Below are 27,338 nucleotides of genomic sequence, written 5' to 3' on the forward strand. Positions count from 1 at the left end.
TTCAGTGTCCAGTTAGTGCTGCGAGCTTGGGCAGTTTAGTTCCGGTCAAACTTCATAATTTGTGGCGCGAAAAGAAACGTGGATGAGAGAAAAGACATAATCCACTTTGTTTTTTCTACGCGCGACATTATGAAGCTCCAGTGTCCAGTATGGGATTGAAAAGCTCGGTATAGTCTCCGGCTCTAAGAAATGCTTGAGTTATGTTACTGTGTCCAGACCTACCAAGTGGAACTCATAATTTTGTCTATTCTGCGCGATAGGCACATATGATAGATCAATTGATTGATTGACTGACTGATTGATTGATTCGATCGATATATCCGTGATAGAGACTTTGATCTTGAACTAGGCATGGTACAGCTGTGAGTGACGAACACAGAGAAAGTGCGCAAGTCTCTACAAGTTATTCCTGGGCTAACGTATCAATGTAAATTATAGCTAAGAACAATTGCCGGCTACTACTGTTACCATATTTAATAAACATGCGTGCCAGACGGAGGCATATCATAGCACTGAGTGTGACACTCTCCTATTTGCTCGAGAAAACCACCCAGGTGCAGGTTTATATTACTGCGACACTGATTATTTAGTTTCAACGCGATTGCGTTGAGGAGCGCGTGTTGCAGAAAATCCGGCGTCGTTCGGCGCCGTCGACCGAGAGCATAAAAATCTAGGAAAAATACCCAGAGCAGCAACCTTGGAGGCAGGTGGGTCTCGTAGGTCACGTGACCTTGCGAATTCATGACAACCTGCTCACCATGGCAGGTGCCAGTTCAATTAATGACTGATCTCCCGGGAAGAGCAACCTGATTTGCACAAGGCCCACCGGTGGGCAGTGGCGCATCGCTTAACCGCTGCACCACTGAGCCAGGAGTGGTATGAGGGCTCCGAGCGATCTATGAATGGAAAGTAGACAATGAGCAATTCTTCATGTATGGAAATTAACCCATTAATGCTATCGCGTCATACCCTTAAGGCAGAGCTTAAGTGTCCCTTCCAATTTTTATTTCACTCTTTTCACCTATCACTACCAGTGTGCGATTTCAGCTAAAATGATTGCGCGGAGGACAAGAACAGTCAGTGTAATGGAATCAGATTATAGCTGTAATTTATTCCGGCCCGCAAAGCGTAGACATCAGCGCCCTCTCTTTGAGCGCGTACTTACCGAATGCCACTAGTCTGACAAATGCTGACTGTGCAGAATTTTTCTTTCGTACTTGAAGATGGCGCCGACAGGCTCCTCTGGTGATGCCAGAACGGGTCTCAAGCGACTTTTCGCAGACTGTTGATCCCGCTTGACAGCAAGACTACGTGCTCATCTGATGTGGAACAGCCAATTTTCAAAGCAGGGAGTACTCACGCATCCCCCCTCCCTCTCCTGCCTCCTTTTTTGGCGTAGTAGATTCTCGTGACGACATCCCACGATTGTGACGAAAGGTGAGAGTTGAGCATCTCGTTTCTGTTCATCTGGAGGGCAGCGTGGCCATCAGCTAGACTATGTGCAACGTGGAGAGACCGACTGGGCAATTGCAAAAAAAAAAAAAGTTCGGTTAGGAGACTACGGCACTCAGTCACACCCTCCGTTTAACGTCACTGGATCAGGAGTCGCCGTGCCGCTGTTATCACTGGGAGCAGCCGTTCCGCGGTGAATGATGGGAGAGCATGAATGCGAGTTTTCCCTCTGCTAGGCAGCAGAATAGAATCGAGGAACCATAATCGTCACAACACACGAGGACGTGCTTCACAGACGCGATTCAAGGATTAGTATGATCTGAGCTAGCTAGTTCACCCCTGGACAAGCGTACTTGCGCGAGAGGCGAGGACAAAGGAGGAACACATGCGAGATACCTGTAAGCCTCTAGAAAGGTCCACGATATTTGGTCTATGGATGATGCAGTTTGCTTTATATAATGTGCACGCGGGAGTCATATCGCATACCCAGAGTGGTAGTCAACACAGGCACTTTGAAAGTCTAGAAAATCCCATTGATGGTATGGTAACTTGCCGACGTACCTGGAGCTTGGTGGTGGAGGTGCCGGCCGGCAGCACTTGCACGTAGCCTCTGTGCACCAAAGTCATGGCGAATCTGTGAGGAAAAAAAACAACATACAATGATGTCAATAAACGAGAAAACCGGAACACAAAATCCATACAGATACCTAGACATATCCACCAATTCGCCTGGCCTATATCAATGGCCTTATGGCACCTCTCAGTGCAGGTCACGTTTCAAGCTCTAGGCACCACTTCAGGACAAGTTGCACAAAGTTCGACTAAAGAATTTAAGGTCTACTGTGGCAGCATTCGACTGCCCTGTGCAAAATATGGAATGCCTTCTCTGGCTTGTCCATGTTCGAGGCGCGTTTCTGCACTGCTACATTGTGACAAAGCAGAGCGAATTTCTTTTTGGAATTTTATACTACATTAGTTTTAGTTTAGTGGCCAATATGGCTACAAGCTTCATGAAGGCTACAACATCTTCTTTAATTAATAAAACTAGTGCGAAAAAGCCTAAGTCATCGAAGTGACTTGGGACACCTGTCAAAGAAACATGAATTAGCAGCGCGTGAAAATTGCTGGAGATGCACATGCTGTCTCTAGAGAAAGTAATACGTCTTCCCTTCATTATTCAGTAAGAATAAATAAATTATTACGCGCAATAATTGGCGTGACGGGCTCCTTGGTAAAAGTTTTGACAAAGAGCTCACCAAACAACTAAGCTACCGCGGCACTTTCACGCTGGGTTTAACTGATGTGCTAAAACTAAACTAACCATGATTATCGATAGTAAATTCAGAATGGAAGCTGTCTTTCAGATGTGTTCTAACGAAAAATGACGTCGCACATGGCCGAGCATTTCACCGAAGAGGTGCGAAAGCTCTCGGGAGGTTTTTATGGGCGCACAAACAGGTTCATACAACGGCCGCTCGGAGTCATAAAGGTGCATTGTAACGAACTTATGCCTCTAGGTATAGGTGGCCTAGGCACAGGTGGTATTAGGCATTTTTAAACACTGCGTTATCAGAACGAGCGGACAGTGACGGATAACAGTCAGACCAGTTTAAAACGCGTTTTCTTTCAAGCGTGCACTAGGTCGCTTCTCTACGTAGGTCAGCATTTTCACATCGAATCCGCACACCGAAACAAGAACAAAGCCATGTACGAAGAACGGGCTGAGAAGGCGTAACAAAGGAGAGCCAGAGCCCGCTTAAGCATCGCCAGCAGGCGAACAACCTTGGGAAGGAACCGGGGCCTTTATTTTTTTTCCGGAGATGGGCGGTATAATGAGAAGACGGCGGAGGATGCAGCGAACCGGAAACGCGCAAACAAGATGGCCTACTTTTTTTTTCTCTTTCTAAGCGCACCCGCGCGCGCTCAGCGGGTTCGACTCATGCTCTGTGCGCTATGCAAAGTAGGATGCGCAAGGTTATCCGTGCCACGCACTAGAGAAACAAAGGTATACTTATACCGGGGCCTGTTCTTTAGGTTATTTTCCTTTTCACCACTGCTGCGGTGATTGCTTTACGTTACAACCGCGCTTTGGTGCGTAAAGCTGCTAATTATGGGTCTCACGACAACCCGAGGCAGCAGTGGAGATGGAGCTGCACGCAGATAGGTGAGGTAAGCCGTGTTCCGAAAAGGAACCTTCGTTGTATGCGTGAAAGCCGCGTGTAGTGTGCGCCCTCCATTTGGATTGCTATCGCTGTCCGCCTGTATGCCTTCTCCAGTGTAGATAATGCCACAATTATAGCGACGCCCCGTCGACTAAAGAAGCGGGGTCTATCGAGCTGATACCCGTGCCCCTATAAACACGGTTTCCGAGGACGGCGAAGCGAATGCAAGTCGACGTAGCTTCGCTACGCGCAACAGAGGAACTATGATGGTCAGAGTTAGTGTATATAATCTTCGTCCCCCACGGTCCATTGTAAAGCATACAGCACCTAAGAAGACAAGCTTGAAGTCACCATCACCACCTCCATTATTATATTTATTATTACTGTTATTAATGTTCATTGCTGTTGAGAGAATGAAAAAAAAAACGCGCATTGGATGGGGAAGGAGATTACTGGTAACAATCGCACCTTAAAGGGCACTATTCCTGCCCTATTCAAAAGCGATGGGGGAGAGGAGGAGGAGAGTGGGAAGCAAGTAAGATGGAAGACGAAAAAAAAAAGAGAAACACAAACACAAACACAGTGCCCGCTAAACATACGAGCTCTCGACAAGACAAATAAAAAGAGAAATCAAGAGAATATATGGAACAGTGTTCGTCGCTTGCCATGGGAAAAAAAGGGGCGTCGGGTCACCCACCTTATTAGTGATCGCCTTTTGAATAAACTGATGGTCGCGGCGTGCCGGTTAATCCAAACTGCAGAGCTGTATCAAGCAAGGAAACGAAGCGCTACGCTGCATTGGAACTTGTTAGGTTTAGTACATCGGTGAATAGGGTGGCTGCCCCACGTCCTGCTAATTTGGAGACGGGTTAGCGCAACATTGGGTATCAACCATGCACGTTCGAGATGTGACAGGCCTTCTACGACATTAAATCTGTTTCTGAAGCAAAAAAGAAATGAGGTTGAAATTCTCTCTCTCTACCAACAAAATCGTGATAGTATACACCAGAAATCTGGGACCAGGGACCGCGCTCAACTACAGCCTTCGGAACCCCGAACCGCAAAACAGGTAGGGTGCTTGTGTGTCGCGCATAAAGCAAAACTGAAGATCGCGCTTAACGTTGAGCCTCCAGACGCAGCGACAGGTTACCTGTGCACTCCAAAAAGAGCAACAGGAGTAGTGAGCCGAAACACACGCAGTCATTTGCTCGCTTGCGCTCTTTCCTGTAAAGCCCAGAGAAGGAGCAGAAAAAGCGAGACAAGCAAAAAAACAAAATAAAACGGGTGCCGCTAAGCGGCTTTGCCCGTAAACGTGTGTCGCGCCGCCAAATGCGCTATCTGCATCGCCACAGTCCAGTGCGGGCGCCCTTTGCTTGTCGCCCACCACGCCCACAAACATTTTCATGCTGTTGCGCTGGGACGAGCGGAGAGGCTGAGCGCTCGCCGGCGGACAAAGCCTTTTTGACTGCGACGCTGCCATAGCCGCGCTCTCTGGCCGTCCTTGTCAAGGCCTCGCCCAGAACTCGGCGTCGTTCCCCTCACTGTATTCGCTGTCTGCAGCGCCATATCTACATCTCTCTCGCGCCGGTTGGGCAGACCGCGCCGCAGCGGCCACGGCCAAGGACCAGGACCACTCGTTCTATTTCGGTTGCATGATGCATCGTGGCAGTTACGAGCTGAGAAAAAAACGGCCCACGAATGACGGATCATTATGACGTCTATGATTAATATACCGGGTGTCCCAGCTAAATGTAACCAAACTTTTTAAAAAGGCGAAGTGTCCTAGTGCAGTGAAACCAACTCAGCGTTGTTCATAGTCGCGTGGCCTAGTCTTGAGTATTTTTTTCGCCCTTCAAAGTACATTAATTAAGTTTATTTAGCTAACTTTTTAATTATTAACTTCAGGAAGAAAGTGTCAATGCAAAAGTTTTAGATCACCTCGAAAAACCGCTAGTAGTGCTGTTTCCGTCAAGTTACGATTTACGTAGCTTCATTTATTGGCCTTAAAAGAAAGTTGTCACGTGACCAGCTGCTTGCTCACTTCTCTGCCCCGATGTGCACCCAAAATCTCATCGAGGAGAGGACTTCAGAAAAAATGGATTTTATTCTTTAAGGCGCGTCTTGGGACGTTGAAGTGGCACAGTTGTCATGTGGAAGCTTTTTCTTATTGTGCGACTTATGGTTAAAGGCCGGTAAAAAAACTACTTTACGTAAATATTACTTTGCTGCAAATGTCTCAGTAAGCTGTTTCTCAAAGCGATCTACAACTTTTCCACTGACACTTTGTTCCTCAAGTCAATAATTAAAAAGTTAGTTAATTAAGCTCAACTAATTAGTCAACCTTGAAGAACGAAAAAAATACTGCAGACTAGGACACGCGACTCTAAACAACCTTCATTTGGTTTCAGACGGCTAGGACACCTCGTGTTTTTTAAAACCTTGGTTACATTTAGCTGGGACACCTGGTATATACCTGTTTTACGAGGTACACAGTGTTCTTCACCTGGTGTTCACCTTGGTGTTCGCCAACGCTCAGCTCGAGACGAGAGCGCTGACTGTCCGAGCCTGGACGTACAATTTTGCTGCTCCGCCTGGTCGTCCCGGTCAAGCGCCTTTTGCCAGTAAAGCCCGTTACAACCTGAGTGTTCTGATTTTTTTTTCTGTTGTTTGCCTTTTCTGGCGCATCTGAGCATGCAACCAATATTTTCGCAATGTCGTGATTGCAGTGATCCTTCACGATGCATTATTCATTGTTTACTGTGCTCACTAACACTTATATTTTACAGCCGATTCATGCCGAGGTGTTTGCCGCTGCGACCCGCCAACTAGAATGTTACCTCAATGCGCCCGTGTACTTATAAAAGCTGTGTCTTTTGCCTGTTCCACATCACTGTGATGAAGGCCAGACACTGGCCGAAACGTTCGAATAAAGAAACGTTAGAATATATATATAGTAGAGAGAGAGAGAGAGAGAGAGAGAGGTTTGGTTTGGTTTATGGGGTTTAACGTCCCAAAGCGACTAAGGCTATGAGAGGCGCCGTAGTGGAAGGCTCCGGAAATTTCGACCACCTGGGGTTCTTTAACGTGCACTGACATCTCACAGTACACGGGCCTCGAATTTCTCCCCCAAAGAAATTCAACCGCCACGGCCGGGATCGAACCCGCGTCTTTCGGGACAGCAGCCGAGCACCATAGCCACTGAGCCACCGCGGCGGCTAGAGAGAGAGAGAGAGAGAGAGAGAGACGCGCGCACACATGTGTGTGCGCGTATGTGTGTGTCTACGCGGCGCACAGTTATCAATCACTCCAGTGCGATCAGCTAATCGCGTTCATTTCTCGTGAAACAGTCCTTACCAAAGTAGACGCTAAAACCTTTGAAATTAATTATTCGTCGAATATACACGCGAAGGTTTAATGTGCACGAGATGCCTGAAGTAATAATCACCTGAAATTACATTCAGCGTGAGAAGTGTAGTAAAGTCGGTGACGTGAGTTTCGATGAAGTTTTGTTTGTGAAGTAACGGCGTAAGGCAGTAAAACAAAATTAAAATTTGATTCCATTTTACAGTGGGCTTTCAGGTGCGATTTTAAAAAAAATTCTGAGATCACATTTCACATCTGTTTTACCGTTCAAAAAATCTGCATTTGAACGTATTCAGATGCTGCAATCCTCGGCACATGTGGACACATTCGGAACCTTGTTTTAAACCTGGATTCCGCTTCCATCAGGCAGTGGATCTTAATCATCATTTAAATCGTTACAGCGGTCGCCTGATGCACAATCTGCCTCATAGATTCAAGCGCCTTGGAGTCCTTCTCGTCTTCGCCTTCGTTTATCAAGCGCTACGCACGCACTCCAAGTTGGCTAATGAGGGCATTTATGTTTCCTCAATATGTGCGAATAGGACAACCAGAATTCAGCTCCCAGCCAAAGTTCTGCTCTCTCCACTTAATCGCCCCCTCTCTCACGGTGCGGTTCAGGTGTCCACCCTGATCCAGACTGTCACGGAGAGAGTGAGACAGCCCTTCCATCTCTCATAACCCTCCCCTTCCTCCTTTAATGTTTCGTCTCGAGAGATCCAAGCGCGCAGACAATTGAGACGCTGCGTTTCAATTCTGTCGCGCTGAGTCATCGACACGGGCGAGCGGCACGGAGCAGCGGGAAGACAACACGCAGCCTACGGGTTGGCCTTGCTCGCAGTGCAGCGTCGCACGCAAGGGAAGCCCAGCGCGCAGCACCCGCCTCTTCTTGACTGGCGTCGCGAAGTGCGCGTGCGTGCATGCATGCATGCATGGAAGGGCGAGCCCCTGTGTACAGCAGCCATGTAGTGCTGTATCCTTGTGGGACGGTGGCGGTAATTTGAAGGGCGCAGCACGGCGAGGGGATTACAGAATTTCGGAGGCAACGGGCGTGGCAAGGACGCGCAGTGTTCCGTCACGGGCCACGGACCATCCGGAGTGCGTACCCCCCACCCTCGTGTTCCCCGCTGAGCGCCCAGACACGGCGTGTCTTCTTCTTCGCCGGCCGAGGCACTACCGCTCACGGCGGGGGGCTGCCCACGCACGAGCACACCCGCAGGAGGGAAGTTGGGCGTGATGCCGTCAGTGCCGGATAGAAAGGCCGCGCTTCTGCTAACGAACAGTAGCGGCGCGCAAATGATTGCCGTTTAGATGCATCCTCTGGCGTCGCCGGCTCTGGTAATGCGCACGGAGTAGAAGGGAATGTTTTCGTGCTCGCCGGTTCGTTTACTTTGAACATAACGTGATCGTGATGACATCGTAGCAATATATTATTTCTGGTTTAAATTCCTGCTTAATCATAAATGTAATTTCAGCGTACTAGAACTGCCCTAGAAAAAATACTTGTTATGCGTAGTTTGGCGACTGGTGAATTTGTAATGCTGCTCAGTTGCTTTCAGATATCATGAATTCAGATATATATTACCCACTTTTAGAAAGAATTTTGCCACGTAAAGCCCAGAAATGGCAGGACACCAAAGGTCGTTTGAAGCGCTAGCTATGTACAGGAAGCGTTTTGATTTGCAGACACGTCCACATTTGTCCAGAAAACTTGTAAAGCGGAGTCCAGTAAGCAGTAAGCACAGCGATGAACAACAACCAGTAAATAAACAATGCTATAACAGCGCCATTTCTCTCAAAACAGTAATCATACATTGGCCATGGTCGCATGCAACTGCATGCAACTGCATGCAACTGCATGCAAGCTGCATGCAACTAACTCGCATGCAGCTTGTTTCCATCTCTACTAGAGAAGATAACCATTCCGCGAACATACTAGACTTAGTGCTCACTTCCCACCCCGACAACATATCTTCCCTTACGTATCTACGTGGCATTAGTGATCACAAAATAATACAAGCCTCGATCTACTGCCAGCTACCTCATACCAAAAAAGCTAAGAAGAAACTAACACTTTATCATAAAGGGGATTACTCAAAATTAAATGATAAGTTATCTGAGTTTAGCACGTCGTATCTAGCAGATTTCACCACTCGCTCCATTGAAACCAACTGGTCGCTTTTCAAGCACAAAATGCACGAACTCATCGATGCACATGTTCCTACTATAACCGTAACCGAAAGATCAATGTCCCCCTGGTTCAACACTACATTAAAGGGCCTAAGCAACAAAAAGAAAAGACAATATCGAACAGCTAAACGCTTAAACACCCCTTCCGCTTGGGAAAAATACTACACCACTGACAAAACGCTTCAATCACTGATCACTAGAACTAAGCGCGCCTTCTATTCAAATACATTGCCTAATATGCTAGTCACAAATCCTAGACAATTCTGGAAAATTATTAACCCAACCCAATCCAATCCCTTATCTCTTCTCGACGAACACAACAATCCTATTCCTGATCCGGCAGTGCCTCAAGCTCTAAATTCCGTATTTTCATCCGTATTTACTAATGAGCCTGATGATAACCTCCCAGATTTCCCGCAATACAATCACCCAGTCATGCCTGCCGTTACCTTTGACGCTATTGGCATCGAGAATTTAATAGACAACCTTAAGGTCTCATCCTCAGCCGGTGTCGACGGGATCAACTCCAAACTACTCAAGAACACAAAAAATATTACAAGCCTAATACTCTCGTACATATTTCAGCAATCATTATCATCTGGAGTGGTGCCACAGGACTGGAAGGTAGGCAAGGTGATTCCAGTACCAAAAAAAGGTTTGCCATCTTCATGCATGAGCTATCGTCCCATATCCCTCACAAGCATTTGTTCGAAGTTAATGGAACATGTAATTTACTCTCACATCGTCAATTTCCTTATATCAGTAAATTTCTTTCATCCTTGTCAGCACGGTTTCCGAAAAGGTATGTCATGTGACACTCAACTAGCTCTCTTCATTAATGACGTTAGTACTAACCTAGACCTTAACATACCAGTGGATGCATTATTTTTGGATTTTGAGAAAGCTTTCGACAAAGTTCCCCATAGACGGCTTTTTCTTAAACTTTCACGACTGAACCTTAACCCTCTCATTCTTGATTGGATACGAAGCTTCCTCACTAACCGTCAACAGTTCGTACATGCTAATGGACACTCCTCCCCCTTGCATCCCGTTGTTTCTGGTGTGCCACAAGGCACAGTACTCGGCCCTTTGCTTTTCTTAATCTACATTAATGACTTGCCTACTGGTATCACTTCTAACATGCGATTGTTTGCAGATGACTGCGTAATCTACCGGCCTATCACTAACACCAGCGATCCCGAAATATTGCAAGCAGACCTGGACTACATCGAATCTTGGTGCAACAAATGGCTCATGTCTTTAAACACTAATAAAACATCGTTAATTACATTTCATCGCAGGCAGTCCTTTGTTTCACCAAATTACTATATCTCTGGCTCTGTAATTTCCGCTGTTGAATCTTATAAATACCTTGGTGTCACCATTTCTAATTCCCTGAACTGGGCTTCCCACATTTCTAACATTACTAAAGACGCCAACCGCGTGCTCGGTTTTCTACGTCGTAACCTGCGTCTAGCACCTCCTTCTATAAAACAGCTTACCTACATAACACTCGTCCGTCCCAAATTGGAGTACGCATGTGCAGTTTGGGACCCTCATCAGACAAATCTTTCTCTCGCCCTCGAATCCATTCAAAATCGTGCAGCAAGATTCATTCATTCGAACTACTCCTATCATTCAAGTGTCACTAATATGAAGTTGCAATCTAATCTTCCATCCCTCGATTCGCGACGTAAAATAGCCAGACTATGCCTTTTTCACAAGTTTTACCACTCATCACTTGGAAGCTGTGTCATCGTCCCTGCACATCGAGCCTCTCACCGCCTTAACCACGGCAAAGCAGTCTACCCGCCATCAGCACATACCACTGCGCATCTGAACGCTTTTTTCGTTCAGACAGCAAAGGACTGGAATCACCTTCCTGCCGAAGCAGTTCGCCACATCCATCCAGACCGCTTCAAGTCATTCATCGAAAGAATAACATAACGCCTGTAATAAGCCCACCCCTCATGTAATACCCCAACTGGGGCATTTGAGGTATAATAAATAAAAAAATAATAAAAGTAACCGAGCATAGCTTTAATAGTCCCGCAAAACCTCAAATGTCCTATATTCTTCTGTCCTCAGCGAGTCTACCCAGTTGCAAGTGACAAATTCTGGCGCCACAAGTTTCTTTCTTATGTGGAATTTATTATTCTTTAGAATTTATTTACTGACGAACAAAAAATAAAAATAAAAGGCCGTTCCTTCGACTAACTTCAACTGACACTAAACGCGAAGTTTTTTATTTCTATTACCCGCCGCCGTGGCTCTGTAGCTTTGGCGTTCGGCTGCTGATTCCAAGGTCGTGGGTTCGATCCTTACCACGATGGCCTCATTTCTATGGAGGCGGATTACAAAAACGCGCGTGTTCTATACGATATAAGCGCACGTTAAATGACCCTAGGTAGTCTAAATTATTCCGGCGCCCTCCACTACGGCATCCCATGTAGACCATGGGTCACCTAGGATCAAATCCCCCTTTTTACAATTTGTTCGATCTCTTTTAAAGTGAGGTAAGCTGTACCAAGCTTGTTTTTAAATGTATGTAGCCAGGTGGGCAAGAAAGTCCAAAGAAGACGAGCCACGCGCTGTATTGAGGGATGGTGAGAAGCAGTTTAGGAGGCAATGCAGTTTAGTGCAACCACAGTATATAAAACACAAACGAAGCCATGAAACACAAAAGAATGCAGGAACAACACCAAACGGAAGCACACTGTCCGGTATTTACATCACTAACGTATCCGGGACTCAGAGCTGTGCGCTCTAGGCTGTGGTCAAGGAACACATCGTTGACAGAGTCTCTCACTTTAGAAAAACTGCGAGAAACAAGGTAAGAGACCTGGCATATTCTGACGTCTTCGAGGCCTACTCCTTGTTCAACTACAGAAACACATAACGAAAACTGTATTGCTGATTTTAGCTTTCTTTAATCTTTTGTTTCAGCATTATATTATCACTACTACTGCGACTGCTACTACAACGACTAATATTACTACTACGACTACTACTGCTACTGCTACAACAAAACAACAACAACAACAACAACAACAACAACAACAACAACAACAACAACAACAACAACAACAACAACAACAACAACAACAACAACAACAACAACAACAACACCAACAACAACAACAACAACAACAACAAAAACATCAACAACACCATCATCAACAATAACAGCAGCAGCAACTACGACGACAGCAGCAACAACAGCAGCAATAAAGGACAGCGGTTGTACAACGCAGGCTGCATGAAGAGCCACTCAGGAGAGCACAAACCGGATTGAAAATCGGCACAACGGCGACTAACGAATGCTGAGATTGATTATGCATGCATTCTCGTGCCGCAGAACATCGCACCGCGTCGAGGCGTTTGCTGGGAGGAAGGAGATGAGTTAACCCGCGTATACAGAGCGATGAGGTGTGCGCGGGCGCGTCACCCACGGATATGCGTGCACTGTCGGAAGCGCCTTTGGAACGAAACGCGTAACTGTCGAAAAAGACTGCAAACAACGGCGCTGTATTGCTCTAACCACGCTCCGCAAACTTTGCCACTGTCCTCATTCTACTTAACATGGGTATCGAGTTCTAATTTCGAACTCACTTACAGGACCGAAGCTTAAAGGCTAACTTGAATGCTTGAAATTAGATTGGAGACTGCACAGCGAGCTACGGAAAGCAAAATGATAGGGCTAACGTTAAGTGACATTTGATAAGGTGGGATAATAAAGCCCCTCTTGAACCGAACATACACAGGAGATTGTAAATTAGATAACAAACTCGAGTTAATGCTATCCAAGCGGAAATCGGCAACAGGAAATGGATTTGGGCGGGACAGGCAGTGTGTAGAACAGCAAGCGATGGTCAGTTAGGCTAGCCTAACGGAGCGGATTCCAAGGAAAGAGAAACAAGGCTAACGGCGGCAGAGAGTCGTATATACCGGGTGTCCCAGCTAAATGTAACCAAACTTTTAAAAAAGGCGAAGTGTCCTAGTCCAGTGAAACTAACTCAGGGTAGTTCATAGTCGCGTGGCCTAGTCCTGAGTATTTTTTTCGCTTTTCAAAGTTAATTAATCAGTTAAGTTTAATTAGCTAACTTTTTAATTATTAACTTCAGGAAGAAAGTGTCAATGCAAAAGTTTTAGATCACCTCGAAAAACCGCAAGTAGTGCTGTTTCCGTCAAGTTACGATTTACGTAGCTTCATTTATTGGCCTTAGAAGAATGTTGTCACGTGACCAGCTGCTCGCTCACTTCTCTGCCCTAATGTGCACCCAAAGTCTCATCGAGGAGAGGACTTCAGAAAAAACGGATTTTATTTTTTAAGGCGCGTCTTGGGACGTTGAAGTGCCACAGTTGTCATGTGGAAGCTTTTTCTTATTGTGCGACTTATGGTTAAAGGCCGGTAAAAAAACTACTTTACGTAAATATTACTTTGCTGCAAATGTCTCAGTAAGCTGTTTCTCAAAGCGATCTACAACTTTTCCATTGACACTTTGTTCCTCAAGAAAATTATTGAAAAGTTAGTTAATTAAGCTTAACTAATTAGTCAACCTTGAAGAACGAAAAAAATACTGCAGACTAGGTCACGCGACTCTAAACAACCCTCATTGGGTTTCAGACGGCTAGGACACCCCGTGTTTTTTAAAAGCTTGGTTACATTTAGCTGGGACACCTGGTATAGAGGATGAATTGAAGTTGCCCTACATCTGTATATTGCCACTTTAATAATGACAAATAAACTAAGAAACTACTTTCACTAAAGAAAAGAGCTCTTGTAAGCTAGAAAAGAGAGAAAGGTGAAATGTAAGTTGCGTCATCAAACTTTTTCTGCATCTAAAACGCGGTGACAAAAAAGCGAATTTTTGGCTCCACTGCAGGTAAAAACGAAGGACGCATTCTCGCGAATGTACAGGCAGCTTTTCAGTTTCAAAACCTCTGGTGCACTAAGAAGGGCCTTGAAAAGAAAAGCAAGCGTGAAAAATGAATTAGCAGATTCACAGCTCTGGACAACATCCCCAGTGGCTCTTACCCAAACTACCTCCTAACTCCAAGCTCCTAACTTGTCACAAACAAAAGAGGTTTTTGCCATCAAACAAACGTTGGCAGAGTCACGATGGCCCAACGATTACATTCCACTGAGCTGAAAGAGCCGATGAAGCTGTCTTTAGAGTCACTTTAAGATATTTACGGAGATAGGGTGACCGCGGTTGGTCAAAGTAGTTCAAGTGTGGCAACCATGTCCCAATAAATTCAGTTTTCTCCTCCATCATCTCGATCAGTTATCATCCTACATCTCCAGTTATAACCTTGTCCCATCAGTGCAGCAAACGGAGCACGGTGAAGGTCCTGGAGTGGACGTAATATATACTAAACGTCTTCAGCACTCCACGAATAAAAATTGGTCGGCTTGAGTACCCCTTCAGCTCTCCTCTTCAATAGGTGCCCTTCAATCAAGATGAACCAGTACCAACATGCCCAACTTCTCGTTCTGCATACCCCCATGCCCTGCATGTTGAAGCAGTGCACAGAAAAAAAAAATGACAGGACGGTTAAAACTGTGTAACAAGAGATTCAGCGACAGCTGTTTATATTTCACGATATTTGGAGGTAGAGAATGTGAGAGTGACTTCATATTTGTATAGTTCTAGAGTACTCTTTTTAGTTCTCCCCACATATACTCGCTTTGCGACCTGCTCAAATCTCTCGTCCACTGCTGTGGGCGCGCGGCGTCATCGACCTCGTCCTCCTTCTACAGCGTCCTTCTTCTACGGTAGCCACCCTCCAGGTGATTTCCGTTGCAACTACCCTCCGGTTACGCATTCGTATGCTCTCGCCATACCCTCCTCCTACCAAGGTAACCATCCTCCGGTTGGGGATTCCTCCGCTTTCGCCCCACCCTACTCATTCCAGGGTAAGTACTCTCCGGGTGGTTGCGCCTTCTTAAGCTCTTGCCGTACCCTCCTCCTCTTTCCGCGGTAACCACATTCCGGATGGTTCCTTCGGTAACCACCTACCGGTTACGGATTCCTCCACTTAAATCCCACCATCCTCCTTCCATAGCAGCCACACTTCGAGTGGTTCCCATGGCAACGCACTTACGGATTACGCCGCCGGCTACAACGTATACTAGTACGACGCGAAACCCAGGAACGGGCGCTTAACAGCTGTAGCTGTAAAACAGAGGACGCTGCATTAGCTGCTATACGTTGAGTGCTACGCGCATGTACAGGTGCAGTTAAGTGCCTGTTAACTACTGCATTTTAGCGCTGCCAACAGAGTACCCAGCCTCAACCACTCCAACGCGTGCTCCGCCGTCGCCTCAATCAGTCCAGCTGTGCCTCAACTATGAGAACCCCTCGCGTTCTGACGCACTCTTGAAATAGGGCTCAGAAGAACCTTCTACACCTGGGTCCGGAGCATGGGCGATGAAACATGCGGCATGAGCACGCGGAATTACGACAAGGCACCCCGCTCGCAAAGGCGGCGTAAATGTCCTCTCCGCGCAGTGAGACGTCCGAAGGGAACAAGATCGAGTCAGCAGCCTTCGCGCGGTCGCAGGGCCACCGGCGAAGCACACACACAAACACGCACTCAGAAGCAGCAACAGGCGCCTGGCGAGGAAAGCAAAAAAGAGAGAAAAAAATAAAGAAAGAAGAGAAGCCATGGTGGCAGCCGCGACACTGAGCCGCTTGCAAACGACTCCCCCGAGTCGTGTGTACGCGCGCTCGCGCCGATACCGCCCACCACCGCGGCGGCACAAATGAAGCGTCGAGAAACACTTGGCGCACTGCTGCAGCGAGCAACCGACTCAGCTGTTGCTGCTGCTGGCTGTGGCGAGAGTCTTGGAAGAGGAGGAGGAAAATCCTACGCGCGCGAAGGTAAGCGCTCTTTGTTTGAAGCGCACTGGCCACTGCGCGAAGCTGCTGCCGGCGCCAGCGTGACCGTCGGCAGTCGGCCAGCAACGACGGCCGCGTCTTCGCCATCGAAAGGTGAATGTCACGCCTGGTGGCGCATTGGAACGAAAGGCGATCGGGGCTCGCGCAGAAGGGCCGTCAAGAAGAAGACGGCTCCTCTTACGTCACGTACAGCGCACTGCGCTACACGCGAAACTGGGCGCATGCAGAGGGAGGGTGCCGTGGTCGCTGGTCCTTGACGCCGATGGCGCACGGTGATGGAGAGGCGTGCGCGTTAGCCCCGTTCTCCAGCGCGCGCGGCGAAATCCGCTTCCAGCGCGAACCGTGACACGCCGGCAGCCGAGCCTCTTGGTTGCAACGCCGCTGCGGGATGCCCGCACTTTGCAGTGGGAAGAAGCGCGGGGGATCTCTCCGCACTGTGTATCCGACAGGTGTTCCTTCACTCTACAGAGGCACAGTGGAGCCAACTCTCTTAATTCGAACTTCCGGTTTATTCGGAATGTACTCGAAAACAACTAAAAATTTCTTCGACGGTTACGCACAGTTCGATTTATGTGAATTGAGTCCAACCAGGCTGCCCTTAGTAAACATGATGTTGATTGCACCAAAGCGTCAGTTCGAGCGAGTTGAGTCAGTTGGAGTGAGCGAGTTCGGGTTAAATGACCTCCAATTGACGATATTAGAGCGAAATCACTATTCCGATGAACAAACCCCGAGCGAGATCTTGCGATGTTTGCGGGTTTGCGATGTTTGTGCCAAGTGAGAGAAAGAAATCAAAAGAAAGAAAATAAATATCCCAGACTGGGATTCGAACCCACGGCAGCCCTAAAAGATCAGCTTCGTTGACCACTGCGCGAAAGCAATAGGTGTGCTATCACCACAGCTGAACACGCCTCGCGTTAAACTGCACCACACCCTCGCACTGAGCATTGCACATCGTTTTCTTCGTCAGCTAATACTACTATCAAACTAATATTCGCGCTTTGAGTTATGTGGCAGTAGTCACAGACAGATATGCGCTGCATCCGTTGGCATGGACAACGTTGTGGCGGAAACGCTGCACTAGAGGGATATGCGTTGGCGTTGACAGCACTGCTGCAGAAACGCGGCACTGAAGCACAGGCCGCCGGCGTACAGGTGCGGCCAGAATAATACGGAGCACAGGAAGGGTCGCGGAGCAGCGGAAACGTGCTTATGCGCGCTGCCTAGCAGTGGCGACAGGAACTATCTTAATTTGGACGCGGCGAGATGGCGCCGGTAGCACGGACCCACTTTTTCCGCAGGCCTATCAACATCACAGCATGCAGCATGCCATCCCTTGCTCTATGATCGACTGATACTCTGCTGACAGCGCCATGCGCTTCGTTGCCCCGTTCCTCGCATCGAGGAGCGGCGCGCGCTGTAAACGGGCGCAAGACGGCCGTTTTGGCGTTACGTGTTATCTCGGCCCTTCAGTCCGCGCGGCCACCACTTTGCAGTTTAGTCGACGGCGCGCGACACTGAGGCTGAAGTGAGCACGCCTGGATGAAGGCAGCACCTGGCGGTGTTGCCCAAACCAGCTCAGCATCTTTCGGACAGTGATAACGGCAGGGTTGCAGCAAAGAGGGGGGCTCGGCGGCAGGCACTCTCGCTGCGCGTGGATAGCCAGAGGTGTCTTTGTTGTGCTGATAGGTGGCGCTTAGATGCAGCTTCTGCTAGCTTGGCCGCCTTTCGCGTGCTCCGTATTATTCTGGCCGCACCTGTACATTGGGTAAATTGTAGGGGTGTGCGAATATTCGAAATTTTCGAATATAGTTCGAATATTATATTTTTAGTATTCGTATTCGATTCGAAATCCAAGTATTCGTGTTGTTTCGAATATTCGATCCGTATCTACCCGAATATTCTATTGTGAGCACCGGCGTTCACATCGGTCCGCAAGTCCTTTCGACAGAGACATAACAACACGGCGGCGCCTAGAGCAATGCGTAACGTAGGGCCATGCTGTAGCTGACTGCGCTGATGAGCTTTGTGGCTATACCTGCGAAGCTGGTATAGTCAGAGCTGTGCACGAAGTGCCTCGCAATACGTGCCAGTTCAGTGCCAAGTGGGAGGGCATTTTCTGTGGCTGGAGGATTTGGTTTTTTTTTGGTTTTTATGGGGTTTAACGTCCCAAAGCGACTAAGGCTATGAGAGACGCCGTAGTGAAGGGCTCCGGAAATTTCGACCACCTGGGGTTCTTTAACGTGCACTGACATCGCACAGTACACGGGCCTCTAGAATTTCTCCTCCAAAGAAATTCTAGCCGCCGCGGCCGGGATCGAACCCGCGTCTTTTGGGTCAGCAGCCGAGCACCATAGCCGCTGAGCCACCGCGGCGGCTGTGGCTGGAGGAGTCGTTAAGGGAACTACTTCTGCCTGACCATGTGGAGCAGCGGGTTTTCCCTTCTCGATAACCTTTTATGTTCATCCCAGCAACGCGCTTTTGTCCTTATGGCAAGCTAGCCTTAATCAGTGCTGTGTACTAGCCATCTTCTCTGATATTTCCACTCTTCTAAGAATAATGTTCGAGGCTTTGATGCTTTTTGTGCAGCCACACACACCTTTTGTGTTCATTTAATCATTGATAGTTAAACTGTGATGTTCTTGGGTGCTCAAATAAACGCTTTGTAGTGGTTAAATGCATCTGTTCTTAATTATTCGATATTCGATTCGATATTCGGAACCAAGTATTCGTATTCGATTCGTATTCGAAAAATTTTATATTCGCACACCCCTAGTAAATTGGCATTGACGACGAAAAAGTTGAAGACGCGCATAACTGGCTTCCTGGGTCAGTGGACACCTCAGTTGCGCTTTCAGGTACGTGGTGGTGGGTACCTGCAAAAAACTGTGCTTTCGCACAATATTTTGTGCTTAGCAATGCTAGACCACCAGCCATTTTTTTTCATTGCAGTTTCAATTTACATTTGTCTGACTGCGGCAGCACGGTCAGATGAGAAAGCTGCACTGCTTTCTAAGATCTTTGCATTGGAAGGAAAATTTGCCCACGACAGAATACCGAATTCAGTGCCTACTTATCTTAACTCTGCCTACTTATCTTACCCGGATGGATAGCAAATGGCAGGGACAGGCTGATATCATCGACAATTTGAAACAGAAGAGATATTAGTTAAATAACAAATTCAAATAAACATCCTCTTGGCGTAGACATGCGATCTCTATGGTCTTTGCGCGGCGACAGTTTCCAGCTACAGTACGAGCAGTACGAACATGACTTGTGGTGACGGTAACTTGCGTACCGAGTGCGCAGGGTCTCACTTTCGCTCGATGGTGCGGAACCAAAACTGCTGTTTAAGCGGGCGCCTTTGAAATCAAACGGAAGTATTCCACCAAAGCTATATGAAAATATTCAACTTTTTTTTTTTTACTTTTTACGCAGATACAACACAGGCCTTCATGGAATCGTGTTCAGTTGTGAGGGCCTTCAAACAAACAAAAAAAAATTTGCCCAAATAATGTCTATTATGGCCAAAATTCCAAAAGCATCTCAGCAGAAGATGGCGCCTGTGCACAAGCGTATCACTAAGCGGTTTGTCTAAAGCCACAAGCATGTAAGCCGGCGATGTTGTGCTGAAATCAGCCAAAGCCCTAGACGCTTCGTTTGCAAGTGTGCGATAGCGTCTGAGTCAGTGAGGAAAACTCCTAAAAAAACTCCCGCATGTGACAGCCCCCGACAGAAATCGCCAGTGCCATTGCGATGCTAAAGAGCAGCCACGAGGGAATTCAAAAATCCCTGCACGAAGTGTAGCTGCTAATAGATCGCGCAGATGTTGCACGGAGGATTCTTGGTCAAGTGACGGCCTTTGGTTTGCTCTCATGCATCCCGAACGTCCACGCGTTTTACCTCGAGTGCTACAAAGCAATCGCGCAAGAAAAACGTGGCTTCATCAGCCTAATTACTCGGGACCAAGCTCCACGTGGTACGACACCGGCGCAGTAAACACGGCCGCATACAGCCATCGAGCAGCATCCCGTGTCCGCATGGCTCGACCGGTTCATCCATAATTAAGAGCTCGGAATCCGGTCCTGCGCAGGGCGAGGCTTGCAATCAACTCCCGACGCAGTCGATCGCCAACTGCGCCAGAAGAGCGTGTGCCACCGGGTCCTCCTCCTCAGAGTTCCGGATGGGTTATGCCCGCGCGCGCAATCTCCTCATCAGGCTGCCGCAACTCGCAAGCTGCGGGGCCCATTGGACCGGCTTCCCTCCCTGCACCGCTGTAACCTGTAGCTGCTGCGAACTTTCCAAGACGCGGCCTCACCAAGGCCGACTAGGCGAAGCGCTTTACCGACGACAACTGTACTACTTCGCTGGGGAGGAATGGGACTATACACTGTGGGAGAACCTCAGAAGCCTTGTGAAACTTGTGAGATCGAAACGTTGGCGACATTCGGCGACAGAAACAGAATTAGATTTTCTCTTCACTCACCTCTCTGCAGACACTGTGGACGTACAGAAAAATATTTACTTCAGCTTACAGTCATCATCTCACTGACGAAACTTTGCCGGGAAAAACCCTAGCTACATCGAAGTGAAAAAAAAAAATAAAATAAAATGTGTGCGATGTTCCAAGCTTTCAAGCGGTCTACCGGATCCAAGGGTTGTTTGCTTCTTCTTGTTAATGAATTTTGGAGGGATTCGAGGCCTTCTTATCCTCCCGAGTCCAGGGATTTGAGTTCACCTTTTTTTAGGCTTTCAGAATAAGCCAGTAGGATTATGAAGGTAAAAAGCGTTAAATACGTTTTCAACAGCACCGATTGTTTTAGCTCACTGCAATGCCGAATACATTGAAGAATGGCACTCAACCGGGCATTTTTTTCACCCAATAAGCATATGAACACTTTAAATTTTGCGCTCTGCGAGTTCGCTTCGTTAGTAACTTTAATATAAACCAAAGTCACGGTCTGAAGGTAAAAATACCAAAGAAAAAAAAACAAGACTGACTTCTCCGGCAGGTGCCAAAAATATTGAACGATGTAACTCATCAATTCTGCATAGATGGCGCCAGTGGGCGTCGAATGTGTTGGACATGGAGGAAGGAAAAAATTTCGGAGAGGCCGCTACGTCACATTTTTTGAAGCCGGAAGTGAGGGCTCCCCTCGCTAGTCGGCCGCCATCTGAACGCACTTGCGCATGCGCAGCAGACAATAAAGCAGACGACGTCGCTGGGCCCAACGTTACCATTGGTTGCACCATCGCCCAAATTCTCCCGGTAGCCTTTGCGAAAACACGTGACTCCCCGCCCACTTTCAGAGCGAAAGCTCTACTTCATGACCGAAGCTTCAAAAGCCGGACCATCGCTGAAGCCTTGACCTTGAAAAAATAAGATAAATGTTTCCGGGACTTGGATTTGAACCCATGGTGGCGCGAACAGATCAACTTAGCTGGCCACTGCACGAGAGCACTATACTATCGCCGTAACCAATCACGGCTCGTGTTAAAGCGCAACACATCCTCACGCCGTGCACTGCACATCGTAGTCTTCATCAACTTCCACCTGCGGCGCAGATCAGATCAACTTAACCTCGATCATAGCTTAACCTGAATCTAATATCGTCGCCAGACGTGCCGACGACCCAGCGAAGCAAAACCATGAGCCAATCAGGCTAAACACATGCTTTCGCACATCTCCTTGGTTTACCTACGTTAAAACCCTACCATTTTTTTCATAGAGATCGGATAGCAAGGGCCTCTCTTAACCTTTCCTTCCTCTGTGGTATGGATAACCGTGTTTTACGAGGATGAATGTCTTAGTTTAGGAGTAGTAAGGCAATACACCTAGTGTTTAGTATGCTGTACAAATTCGGTACAGCGGGGTCTCAGGAGGTTATAGTACAGCTCTTTATCTATGCTCACTGCGACTACCGCGGAGCTGTAAAGAGAAAAAGAAAGATAAATAACACAATAAATTCGATCCATGGACATAACCAGTGGATTTAGTTTGCTGTAAGTACTAGATCCGGTTTTATTTGCATCTGAACCTGTGTTCCACCTATCACTCACTGCTGCAAGCTGTAAAAAGGAAGATATACGACCAAGATATACCCTACCCCTCGGTGCGCCCGGTGACGCTTATTGCAACCAATAAACCAACCCAGAAGAAGCTATAGCGTATTAAGCGAAGTGCGTAGAGTGCCTGAAACGACGTCCTTGATTGCAGCACTGAGAGCTCTGGAAAATGATTTAGTGATTTAGAAGGAGATGATAAAGAGGAACGAATGTAGCCGAATAGCGAGGCGCACTGATGAAAACAAGGATTAAAGAGGAAAAAAAAATATTATTGTTAGAAAAGGTTACAAGCTTCGCGCTATAAATTTTACTGGCATCGGAAAAACCCACCCGCTCTATGTAAATTTAATCACATGCTGGTGCCATGAAACCCGCCAAAAAAAGAAACCATGATGGTAGGCGCCAATTTCAGGGATTATAAAAGCAAGTAGATAAACAGGCAGCTGCATGTTCAGTACACGAACATACGAGCACTTTAAGACAACGGGGTAAGAGGTTCGTTCTGCAGTGGGTTCAAAGTTTATGAAGATGATGACGATTACTATGCATTCGCTCGCCGCGCTACAGCAGCTAAAGCTGTCATCACCAGGGTCCACCAATGAGCATCCCCTCTCCGCAGATCACAGCAGTACAGGAAAACTTTCACTCGCAGCACGGAGACGACGACAGCGCCGTGTTGTTCAGCCCGATACCGCACGACGCCATCCCAGCGGACAACACGAGTACCGCGGGACAGCTGACGAGACAGGAGGGCCGTGCTGCTTCGGCCGCGCAGCGAGAGCCTCGACGCGCTCCATTTACAGCGCGCTCGGCACAGCGGGACGTCCCCTGCGCCGCCGCCGGCTTTCACTTGCTCGAATAATTCCTGCCAGCAGTGGGCACCGGTTCGATTTCCCCCCTGTTTTCCTGGATTCACCCTGACAGAGTACACGAATACGCTGTCCGCTCACCGTCGGCGCGTCGTCAACCGCGAGCGTGCGCGCGCTGTCTCTACTATGTTTTTCTTTTAGCAGGGTCGCAAGTGCATAGAGTCATACACACCTGCACCCGACGGCTACCACAATTCTGAACTCTCAAACTTGTCTGGAAGTCACTGGCACCCTGTGAACTTTCGCTCGCGTCTCTTGTACTGCGACATAGAGAGCAAGACTACTGGAGCAGGCTTGTGTAACTTATATTTCATGTATTCATGTATTTATATTTTTTTACTGTTACCGTGTCCGCGCACAATGTCTCACAGCTGAGACGGCAGAATACTTAATTAAAAAAACCTGCAGGGGATACTTAAGCTCCGCCTTAAAGATATGACGCGATAATGAGTTAATGCCCGTATATGTGGAACTGGTCCTTCTCAACTTTACATTCTTATGTCCCTGGGAGTCCTCAGATCACTCCTTCTGCAGTGGTGCAGCGGTTAAGGGACAGCCATCTGCCACGGTGGTCAGTTTGCTCACAGTCTGATGGGCAGGTTGTGATGAAGCCACAAGGCCACGTGACCTATGCGGGCCACCTACGCTACTTCTCCGGCAGGTGGCCGGATGCTATGCAACCTCATTTTTCGCTCAGAACGCCGACGCCGGATTTTCCGGGTAACGGGCCTTTAACACCATCGTTTTAATATACAGTGCGGTACGTTCATGCCGTCTTGAACTTTCTCCTTCCAGTTGGAGCTAGAGAAAGTACAGGAGAACAAATAAAAAAATACGAAAGCTTCTCATGCGGCTCTTTTAATAAATGTCCCTCAGCTCTTCATTCGAGAATCGTGCAGTCAAGGGAATGCAATGTACTGGGAGGCTGCCTTTTTGTTTGTTAATTTTTGTTTAAAAGGCAATCTTGGAGGGTGGAACTTTCTAACAAATGCGACAAAACATTTGGAAAACAACTAAGGTACACATGCGGGGTGTCTGATTCGACGTGACTGCACACAGTGCATGCAGCAGTAATGTGTGCTTATGAGTATGTATTGTTAATTAGCTCTATAGCGCAGCTCGCTGTAGCCGTTTAGGAAGAAAGGTATGCCATACTTGCACATGGACATTATCTCAATATATGCATAGGCTTTAATTCTCAGAGCACCTTTTCATAATCGGCCAGACGCCTGGACCACAAGCCGCTATGCACTGTAGCAAAGGTGCCGTAATCGAGGCAAGCACATGTGCCCTGTAGGAGTAAACCGGATCGCGACCAATGTGGTGACGAAACTGCGAACACTATTCACTGCAGCCTTGTACGCTTACATGCCTCAGTTTTCGAGCCGTACGCTGCACTCGTCATCATCTTCGTGGACAACCTACAACGTGATTCGTGAGACTTCTCTTATTGCTCCAGCGTGAGTTTTTCACTTTGCGTTTACAGTCCACAAGTCAGCGTGCTTACAGATTGCACCATTAATCGGCAACGCGTTAACTCGAACCTCTACGGCAAGCTCCGCAGTTAGTTAATCGTACCCTTATGTGTATGGCCGATACCGTCAGAAGACCGAGCTGGGCCTTCGCAGAGACTCCATGGGTTGCACTTCAAACTTGCTTGCGTTCAAGCGCTGCGAACAACGACCTCTTGAAAAGAAGCAAAAAAAGCTCAACGGGGCACCCAGAACGGATAATATGAACCGTGTTGTGAATATCCCGCCTAACAGACGGCTGGTATAGCTTGCGAGCATTGGAAGCCCGAGCTTATTAAGTGGAGCGAAGCTTGTATACAGTAACAGTTGGCTACACACCTGCCGCGAACGCGGTTTAAGCGCATGCACATTAAACTAAACAAAATCGAGAAGCAGGAAGAGAAGGGCACTGAACAAAGGCAACGTTTTCCTATTTTTATTTTTATTCTTGTCCTGTTTGCATGTGCTCAGAAATGCACCAACAGTTCCACTTAGCTAACCTCTTCGCGCCTCCCTGTGCGCAAGGAGCTCGGTTTTTTCTTTACTACGGCCGCTCTGACCGCGCTAGCCCACCAGTCTTCTCAAAACCGTTAACCCTTGGTTTTCAGAGCCGGTTTAGTACGTTGTATAAGGCCGCTGCTAGCGTGTGCTGCTTGCTCGGGCTAAGTGCGTGGGCGACTGTATACATATACAGACGTCCTCATCTCTCTCGATCCCCATCTTCATCCGTTTTCTTTCCTTCTCCCCCGCCCCCTTCTTGCCCGAGCGTGGAGCAGCTGACCAAAGCACGCGCTGACTCAGGCCGACCTTTTCACCTTTCCTCGTAAGTCAACTCTCCCCTTCTCTTTCCCCCTGGATCGTCCCATATCACGAGGCGTACTCACGGGCTGAGCCGTAGGCAGGTCTGCCGGCCTCATTAACCAAAACGCGGTCCGTTCCAAATTTCCAGAGGGCGTGTAATCCGAACAGGGTGACCCCTCCGTGGCGGCGACATTAGACACGCCTCGCCATATGTAGAACAGAAACCTTGCCTTCTTGGTTTCTGCTTTTTGGGTTTGCCCGCATGTCTCTCCAAAGCAGTGAGCGTAGCAGCGGCTCACAAAGATCACCCCCTTGGGCAGTGGCAAGGCCCACGCCCGCATGTCCAGGAATACACGGTACAGGGATGCTTCAAGGACGCTACTTGTTATCAACTGAGCCTTTTGAGGAGCAAACGCATAAAAAATGCGACCTTTACCCAACACTGGTCCACCCTGGAGCAATTTTTCTTATTAGCTAGACAACATAGAGGCAGCACTGGGGTCCATATAACGACAGGTTTTTTTCCTTTTATTTAACCACGAAATTGCAGAGTACCACTTCCATGTGCCCTCTCTGTCTTAGTCTTATCTGAAACGCTAATAAAGCCAAAATATCCAGAAAAGTAACGATACATCATTCTCCAACAGCATGACTACAAAAGATTTTTTGTGGTTTGCAGAATTTTTGTGTACAGAATTTTTTTTTAGACAAAAGATTAAAAGCATGTGGCAAGCAATGTCGCGAAAAAAAAAGCGAACAGTGCATCTATGGGAGCAAGAAGCAACGATCGTCTTAGTTTATCTTGCTATCAATTGTTGCCTTTCTCGCACAATTGGCATACTCATCACGGCTCTCGCTTTAGGATGCCAGAGTAATCGAAAATTAGCAGCACAGCCAAAACGAAGATACAAGGTGGCGAGGTTACATAGGGTGATCCAAGCTGGCGCAGCGCAGGGTTAACTGAAGACGAATGGGACAGTCTCTGTTTTCTAAAGGATGTAGCTGGGCTGCGGCAGCTTGTAATGCATGACAAAAATCAGAAGCAGAACCAGGTTTGTTATTATCGAAATATAACACAACATGAACAAAACTATACAGAAGGAGGTCCCGTACTACGAATCAGAATCAAAATCAGTTTCTTGTACCAGTCCGTTCTGGGCATCCTACAATAATAAGCATTAATAAGACTGTTCTGAGACCTCCTACATTGATAAGCAAAAAGGTAGTATCTGTGCAAACATAGCAGCTGTGACGAAGAAGACATGAGATACATATTACAAGGACACAAAAATTAGTTGTTTTTTTTCTTTACAGCCGCCATATGCGCATCTTGAAAGCAAGAGACTTGTTTGTCTATCGTAGTTCACAACTCAACTTTCGCTGAGTTGCTCCTATAGTCTCTCGAATAATGCTGGTGGCGTGAATTGTCGCAGAGGGATACTTCTTGGAATTATCTTTTTCGTCTACCTCGTAAAGTCAGACAGGAGCACTATACCGGACCGAATTCAGTGGCCAGCACAATAGGTGTCCTCACTGCGCCCGGAGACGTGCTCGACAGGGCGTAATTCACAGACGAGAATACGCTTCGCTAACAAGCATACGTAACCGCGTCACGCATCGCGGCCATGGATCAGCGCAGTTTTCTTTCGTACGCTCGCGTCCTTTTCCTTCTTTCTTTCTTTTTCATCTTGCGCCCCCATCTTCTCCCCGCGCATGTCACGCGCTCGCCCCGGCACGAATATCGCGCGTGGTGAATGCGAAGAAGAACCACGTCTCGCCTAATTCGTCCGACACACATGCATATTTTTGAGGGAACGAGTCCCCCGTTCCGAATACTGCGGCAAGCCAACAAAGAAGCGCGCCGAGATAGGACAGCTGCAACGGGCCGCGGCGACGCTGGAAGTTCTCACACGGCACAACAGTGCGCAGCGAACACGATGCCTGCGTCGACTTTGCGCCGACTCTGAGCAACCAATACTCCGTTTTTTTTTTTCTCTCACCCATTCTTTATTACACGCCTTA

At 47.7% G+C, this 27,338-nt stretch overlaps 1 protein-coding gene and 1 long non-coding RNA gene across 2 annotated transcripts in view; one reads left to right on the plus strand and one right to left on the minus strand.

Moving 5' to 3' along the window:
- The window catches only part of LOC149359160 (protein FAM107B), a 187,927-nt gene that overhangs the window by 143,597 nt on the left and 16,992 nt on the right, over positions 1-27,338 (minus strand). The window contains exon 2 of the mRNA XM_089571405.1: positions 2,014-2,086. Coding sequence (XP_089427531.1) covers positions 2,014-2,079 — 66 coding nt within the window. The 5' untranslated portion in view covers positions 2,080-2,086. The remainder of the gene's footprint in view (positions 1-2,013; positions 2,087-27,338) is intronic.
- LOC149359161 (uncharacterized) lies at positions 9,289-10,454 on the plus strand. Its single transcript, XR_016288261.1, has 2 exons — positions 9,289-9,788; positions 10,321-10,454. It is a non-coding gene; the product is annotated as an uncharacterized LOC149359161 (long non-coding RNA).

This window comes from Amblyomma mixtum, chromosome 2 (genome assembly GCF_055824585.1).
Source record: "Amblyomma mixtum isolate Tamu chromosome 2, ASM5582458v1, whole genome shotgun sequence".
NCBI lineage: Eukaryota > Metazoa > Arthropoda > Arachnida > Ixodida > Ixodidae > Amblyomma > Amblyomma mixtum.